The sequence below is a fragment of the Pelophylax lessonae genome, assembly GCF_965119305.1.
Source record: "Pelophylax lessonae genome assembly, chromosome: 2".
In the NCBI taxonomy this organism is placed as follows: domain Eukaryota; kingdom Metazoa; phylum Chordata; class Amphibia; order Anura; family Ranidae; genus Pelophylax; species Pelophylax lessonae.
Genome location: NC_138769.1, coordinates 724,752,664 through 724,760,627, shown reverse-complemented (window position 1 = coordinate 724,760,627; position 7,964 = coordinate 724,752,664). Strand labels below are relative to the sequence as shown.

At 43.8% G+C, this 7,964-nt stretch overlaps 1 protein-coding gene across 1 annotated transcript; it reads left to right on the top strand.

Moving 5' to 3' along the window:
- Window positions 1–407: 407 nt before the first annotated feature.
- On the top strand, window positions 408–1,364 carry LOC309548293 (olfactory receptor 51E1-like; the record flags this gene model as incomplete). The annotated part of the gene is made up of 1 exon (XM_082248233.1): window positions 408–1,364. The coding sequence occupies one exon, from the start codon at window positions 408–410 to the stop codon at window positions 1,362–1,364; it is 957 nt and encodes a 318-aa protein (XP_082104359.1).
- Window positions 1,365–7,964: the final 6,600 nt, after the last annotated feature.

Genomic DNA, 7,964 nt, shown 5'->3' with positions numbered 1-7,964 from the left:
CAGAGATGTGTTTTCAACCAGAACTATAAAAACTAGGATCAGTGCAAATTTTAATCCAAATTTTCTTTCCGCTTTTGATATTATTTCATAATCCATACTTGTTTTCTCTGTGGGAGAGCTTGTTAAATGAATCCACACTACTTCATTATATTTCTGACACTAATTAGGCCTTCAGCGACAGCCGTAACAGCTGTGGTCTTGAATGCAGTGACAGTGAACGTTTCTAAATCTAAATGAGTCAGGTGACAGGTTTATGAAACCTATAAATGCCCAACTGAATTCAAGTGAAAAGTAATGCGACAAAAGTCACACACAGGGCCTGTTGTATTGCATTTTTCAATTTACAGTGTTCAGATTGACTAAAACATTTTAGGAATTGGTGATGTTGGATGACATAAATCCAAGCCATGAGCTCATCTCCCAACAATGTCTCTGTGATGATTACCAACTTTGTACTGGTGGGGCTTATTGAGATTGAATCATTCCGATATGTATGTGCTCTTTTAGCTCTTGCAATATTTTCAGTCACATTGTTTATGAGTTCAATAATTGTCTGCATAACCTGGACAGAGAAAAACTTACATGAACCTATGTACTTCCTTATATGCATCTTAATTATGAACGTGATGATTGGGAATTCATCATATTTCCCCAAGCTGGCCATTGACTTGTTGTCTGGATGCTCAACCATCTCACTCACAGGATGTCTCTGTCAATCATTTTGTCTCCAGCTTTGTTCATGGGTTGAAATGTTTACTTTTACGGTAATGGCATTTGATCGATATCTGGCCGTAGGCCACCCTCTGAGATACCACACTCTGATGACCAACTTCACAACCCAAAAAATATCACTTGCCATATACATTTTCAATGTGATGATAATAACTGTGAGTGTACTGTTAACATCAAGGCTGACTTTTTGTGGGGTAAATATCAACAATGTCTTTTGTGAGGTTTTGTCTCTACAAGCGCTTGCATGTAATGATATAACAATTAATGTCATCTATGGAACGACTTTGACTTTCTTAATGGCGATTCCCTGCTTGCTTGTAATTATGTACTGTTACATAAGTACAGTTATCATCTGTCTGAAACTTTCTGCAGAATCCTCCCACAAAGCTATGAATACATTGGTGACTCACATATTAGCTTTCTCCATATATATTGTCAACCTCATGTTCCTTAATTTCAGGTACAGGCTAAACAGAGGTTCTGTATCAACGAAAGTTGATGTTATCTTACCTTTGATCGGTACCAGCATAGCTACTTCAGTAAACCCTCTGATCTATGGGATAAGGACTAAAGCTCTCAGAAATAAAATTGTATGGAACCTGCAAAAAATGGTTGATAGACCAAAAGAATGAAGTCAGTTCATATTTTTTTCAGCAGCACTTTTACCATTGTAGAGATGTGTTATTTATCTAACTTTATTTTTACCTTTTTGGTACCTGTTTTTCTTTTAGTGTTCTCTAAGCATTGAGTGTACTTAGTTACTTGCTTTTGAGCTTGTTGCAGCAGGGAGTGCTAGAGATTGAGAAGTGCCATTCTGCTTTATGGGTATTTAGTTCATGGCCAATCAGCAGGCTTGGAGTCCTGGTGAGCTAGCTGGGTCGGTATTAAATATTTGAGATACTTTCTGGCTCATGGTCTTCTCCCTTGGGATTATGGCTAGTGAAAATGTGGCAGTGAGAATTATCTTTCTCCTGGGCCTTTGTGCCTTGCAGTCAGAGTCCTGCAAGTATCTCTACTCCTGGTGGAAAATGTAGATTTTGGTTGCAAGAGATGTTTTATTTTGGGCCTAGAGGAAGGAAACTGCAGCTGCGTGACTTGCTGAGTGGAAGGTAAACATAAGATCATTTCCATGCATTTCTGCCTTGCTACATGAAGGTTGAGATACCACTTGGACCTTAATTGCCAAGAAGCCATCTCCTATTTTAAATTGTCTAGTAAGTGTAGCCTTGTGAGAAAGGAATCCAGAGTGTTTAGAAAGATGTGCAGAATATGAAATACTGTATTCTGTCTTAAAGACCTTCAGATGCTTTTTCAAACCTTCTTCTTATTTTCAGTGCACTAGAGCAGGAGCAGGGGGAGACTGGCCACTTTCAGCCCAGGGGGTAAGTACAAACCAGAGGCCCATGATGCAGGAACTCGGCCCCGCTCTCCCTCTTCCTGTCCTCCTCCTGACCCCCATTCCAGGTTGAAGCTCCGCTCATGGTACTCTCTACTCACCGGCTGAACCCCAGTTCCTGACATGGCCAGCAGGGGGCAGTTGGGATAAGCTGGGACAGCTTGGTTGGGGCTGGCGGAGGGAGGAGAGTCTCCAGTAGTGCATAGAACCGGCCTCTGCTCAGACACAGTTTACAACATCCATGCAGGCCTGCACTCTGTCCTTGTCTTTATCCCGCACTCTGTAGGTCAGCGGCGGAGACTTTTTACTTCTCTTCACCAGGAATCCTTTAGGCATGTCTGTAGCAGAAGCGGTTTGGCCTTTTTATGGGGCATCAGAGCGGCCCAGGGGGAAATTGCCCCCTGGCCCAGTCCTCCCCTGAGCAGGAGTCTTCAAACTACCGCCCTCCAGTTTTTCAGAAACTACAATTCCCATCATGACTAGTTATGTATGTGAATGCCAGAGTTTTACAATGCCTCATGGGACGAGTCATTCCGCAACAGCTGAAGGGCCGTAGTTTAGAGATCCCTGCACTAGAGCAGTAAACCTGTTCAGGTTTACTTGAAGTGACTGGTGGTCGTTGGTGTTTGTTGACAAATACCATCATTGTATTCTGACCTGGGGCATGGTTGTTAAATGTATAAGGACCGTGTAGTCATCAAAAGACTTGGATGCCCAGATTTGGAGTATGGTGTGGCCATCCTGGATAAAGATGGGACCACACTGCAAGTTATTATTAAAAAGTGAGCAGGTGACCTTTTTTGACCGAGAGTTTGCTACTTGAACATTAAGATTGTGTGTCTGATTGCTGCATTTTTATTAAAAGCCTCAATAATAGAGCCTTTAGTCACCTTGACTGTGTGACTGGGAGAGAAGAAACTACAGAGATTCATAGTCTGTGAGCAGTAGACCCCAATTTATTGTAAATAGTTAGTTAGAATGTGTTCTGTTTTATTACAGGGGATACAGGGGATTGTTTTATTACAGGGGATAGATTGGATTTTTTCCATTTTTAGTATTGCTACTAGGCAGCACTTATATTATTGGCCAGGGATGGACTTGAGCTTGGAGTTAGCATTGCATTTGAATGTTATTGTGCATAACAACACCTAGGTGATGCTGTGCTAATGTCTATTGTAAAGTTGTGTTCTTTTATGGATGCAAATAAAGAAGATCTGATGCAAATTGTTAACACAATGTGATGTGATAGGCCAGTTGTATCTAAATACATAGTAATAGGTTGCTATAGGTAAAGTGTACATTGTGATATTGATGTCTGCTGTACTTTTGGATATGTTGTAAAATTTTACATGTTATGTGATTACGTTTGGAGCTTGTAATGCACTGTGTACCCATTGAGACCCTTCCCTATTCGCTGTGTAACTTGTAACAGGATGAGAGTGTAGTCATTTTTATTAGACAGAACTGCATGGAGCACTCTTTATGAAAGAATGTAGGGGTGTAGTGTTTTTCTAAACTTCTTTTTAACTTTTTGTGAGTTTTGTAGGAAACAGGACTGTGGTCTGTGTGTGCCTGTTTTTTATTCTCTAAGCAATGATTGTACCATATCAGTCACTTGGTGTTTGTGCTTGCTCCAGCAGGGTGTGCCATAGAAGTGCCATTCTGTGTTATGGATATTCAGTGACTGAGGATAGAGGAGATAATGCTGATGAAGTCACTGACGTGACTTGGCTGCCGGATAGAGCAGAGGAGGAAAGTGAGGGTGAGACACAACCCCAACGAGGCAGCCGTCATGGAAGAGTAGAGAGCAGCCACCCTATTCCATCACATTGTGGAGCTGTTATCTCCTGTCACCCTTCCCACAGCTCAGCTGTCTGGGCCTTTTTTAGTACATGTTCAGTCAATTGCACTGTTGCAATTTGCAAACTTTGTTTCAAGCACATCAAGCTTGGCAAAAAACACCAGCTATTTGGGTACCACATGCTTGACAAGGGATTTAACCTCCCACCACTCCTCCTTACTCACCTCTGCTTAACTCTGCTTGCAATTCAGATGCAGGACAGGGTTCAGTACTGCAGCTTGTTGTGCCACCACGTCCCCATACAGCTAGTGGTGATGATACGAGATTTGTCAGCTCTACCCCCTCCTCCTCCATGCCCTCCTCTGTTTAATTGTCCTACAAACCACAAGTAACCCCTAAACATTCAAGGGGCTATTTAATGAGTCAGGCTAAAAGGTTCCATGCAGTGCTTCAGTTGGTGTGTCTAGGGGACAGGAACCACACTGGTTTCTTGCAGCTCTGCAGGGGCAGGCCCAGAGGTGGCTCACGTCATGCCAGCTAGAGCCAGGAATGGTGGAGTGCAATGATGGCACAAACCTCCTGTACGCCCTTAGGCAGGGAAAGTTGATACATGTGCCCTGCCTGGCACATGTCCTCAATTTGGTGGTGTAGTGTTTCATAAATAGGTACCCAGTGTTGGAAGATCTGCTAAAGCAGGCCAGAGAAGAGTCTGTAGCCATTTCAGGTAGTCATACACACTCAGTGTTTGGTTGGCTGAAATTCAGCAGGAATTCTACCTGCCCATACACCGCCTGATTTGTGACATGCCCAGAACTCGACTTTGGCAATGCTGCACCGGCTGCACATGCAGCAGAGGGCCATCAACAAGTATGTGTTTGTCAGTATGGCACAACGACAACCTCAGGCTGGCTCAGCTTTTTTTCCCCATGCCAATGGCTGCTGATAAAGGATGCATGCACTGCACTGTCACCATTTGAGATGATCATAAGGATGGTGAGCCATGACAATGCATGCTTCAGTGACACAATCCCTGTTGTGTTCCCACTGGAGCAAACTCTGCGTGGCATTATGGACAATGCCCTCAAAGGAAGAGCAGCAGGAGGAAGAGTACTTCCTTTCCTCTCAAGGCCCACTTTATGTAGACACCATTCTTCCTACACCACAGAATGCACAAGAGGAGAGGGAGGAGGAGAATTCTGGAAGTTTTGGAGACATTAAAGCCAATAAAGAAATACATCAACCCTCAACAGATGGTTTTCCATGCCCAGAACCCTTGGGAGTAGTACATGGCTGGGAGGAGGCATTTCCAGATACTGTAATTCTCAGTGACCCCGAGGAGTTTGTTTCTCATGCCTACCCAAACTTCCGGTGCATGGGTTCCTTCATGTTTCAAAGCCCACAAAAGGACCCAAGAATAAGTGGCATCAAGGAGAAGGATCAATATTGGTTGGCAACCTTCCTTGACCACCGTTACAGGGGGAAAGTCTCAGAACTCATCCCATCCACACAGAGGGTACAGAAGATGAAATCTCTTGAGGAAACTTTAAATATGAGTTTTTCTAATGCTTTTTCCGACTCTGATAGGTTACAGTGTCCTGAAAATCATAGTTTTGAGGCTTTTGTTGGTCAAGAGAGGAGCAGTGGAGAAGGGGGCCACCTAAGTGATACAATTCACACTTTTTTTAGCCCTCGCCGCCCAGGGCTTTTAGCTTTCACATCCCATTGGCAACGCCTGCACCATATGATGGATGAATATCTAGGGGCAAAAACAGGGATGGGGAGCTTTCAAGTTGACAATCCACTGGGTTACTGGGTCATGAGGATAGACCACTGGCCAGAACTTGCCCAGTATACAATTGATCTGCTGGGCTGCCCTGCATCCAGTGTGCATTCCGAACGGGCATTCAGTGCTGCTAAAGATTTTGTTACTGATAATAGAATTTGTATGTCTGACATTTATCAAAATGAATTAGTTCTGGATTACCAGCAGCTATGAAGCCCCTGATGCCAATGTCACTGATTAAGTGTTTTTGGGATGTGGAATCTCTGCAAGACTTCTAGGCTGCCTAGTGTGGTGGGTGTTGATTTCATCTGGAAGAATTTTTTTGATGTAGGTTTCATGGGCACAATTAACACCCAAATACCAATTTTTCTGCACCCGTTTGACAGGTGCTTATCATTTAAATTTTTGACAGCAAGGCCAATTCTTACTTTCATCAAGAGTGCCTCTAGAGGGTTACGGTGCGAAGGCACCTCCGACACCCAAAGACCAATTTTTCCATACCTGTTTGACAGGTGCATGTCATTTCAATTTTTGACAGCAAGGCCAATTCTCGCACACTGGTCACTCTTCATTTATGGGGGTACGCACACTGGTCAATCTGCATTAATGGGGGCACGCACACTGGTCAATCTGCATTAATGGGGGCACGCACACTGGTCACTCTTCATTTATGGGGGCATGCACACTGGTCAATCTGCATTAATGGGGTCACGCACACTGGTCACTCTTCATTTATGGGGGCATGCACACTGGTCGCTCTTCATTTATGGGGGCACACACACTGGTCAATCTGCATTAATGGGGGCACGCACACTGGTCACTCTTCATTTATGGGGGCATGCACACTGGTCAATCTGCATTAATGGGGTCACGCACACTGGTCACTCTTCATTTATGGGGGCATGCACACTGGTCACTCTTCATTTATGGGGGTATGCACACTGGTCAATCTGCATTAATGGGGGCACACACACTGGTCAATCTGCATTAATGGGGGCACGCACACTGGTCAATATGCATTAATGGGGGCACGCACACTGGTCAATCTGCATTAATGGGGGCACGCACACTTGTCAATCTGCATTAATGGGGGCACGCACACTGGTCGCTCTGCATTAATGGGGGCACGCACGCTGGTCACTCTGCATTAATGGGGGCACGCACGCTGGTCACTCTGCATTAGATGGGGGCACGCACACTGGTCAATCTGCATTAATGGGGGCACGCACACTGGTCAATCTGCATTAATGGGGGCACGCACACTGGTCGCTCTGCATTAATGGGGGCACGCACACTGGTCAATCTGCATTAATGGGGGCACGCACACTGGTTGCTCTGCATTAATGGGGGCACGCACATGGTCGCTCTGCATTAATGGGGGCACGCACGCTGGTCACTCTGCATTGGATGGGGGCACATTTTGGGGAATGCCTTTTTTTGCTGTTGGCGTTCTGTATTTGGAATTTGACGGTCACTTTTCCGGACCTCGGACTGAATGGAAAATTTGTAAGTGGACCTTTCAAGTTTACATTTGAGTACCCCTGCTCTAGAGGGTTACGGTGTGAAGGCACCTCTGACACCCAAAGACCAATTTTTCCAAACCTGTTACTTCTATCCAAAGTCTGCGGAAGACACCAGAATTAATTAAAAAAATATCTAATCTTTTTCCTAGTGCACGACATTGTGGCCTCATCATACAGACTGGCTACCCAAGCCGTTGTTTACAAAATAATGAAAGCTTACAGGGAAAATATAATTTTACTTGCTTTATAAATGCAATTATTACTGCAGCAGCTTCTATACACAGTACAGAGGTGCCACTTTACAGGTAGGCTAAGGGGACCCTCCTGGCACTATATTAAAAGGAATTTTTCGTTTTTATTGTTATTTCTATTTTTTATGCTTTTACTTTAAGAATCAGTAAATCACTGCTCATTTAAAAATTATGTTTTTTGCAAACTTTTTTTTCATTGATACATGTCCCCCAGGGCAGTACCCAGACCCCCATAACCATTAAATGCCCAACTACTTGCATGTAAGCCTTCAAAATGGTCAATATAAATTTTTACAATTCAGGTCCCATAGACTTTGATGGGGTTCCTTATATGGTTCGAACTTTTGCGATGTCTGAAGGTTCTGGTGCGACCCGAACAAGGGGTCATTCGGCTCATCCCTACTAAACATGATGCTCAAAAAAAAAGGTAATCAATCTATATATAAATAAAGACACATCAATATGTAACAAGTGAAGA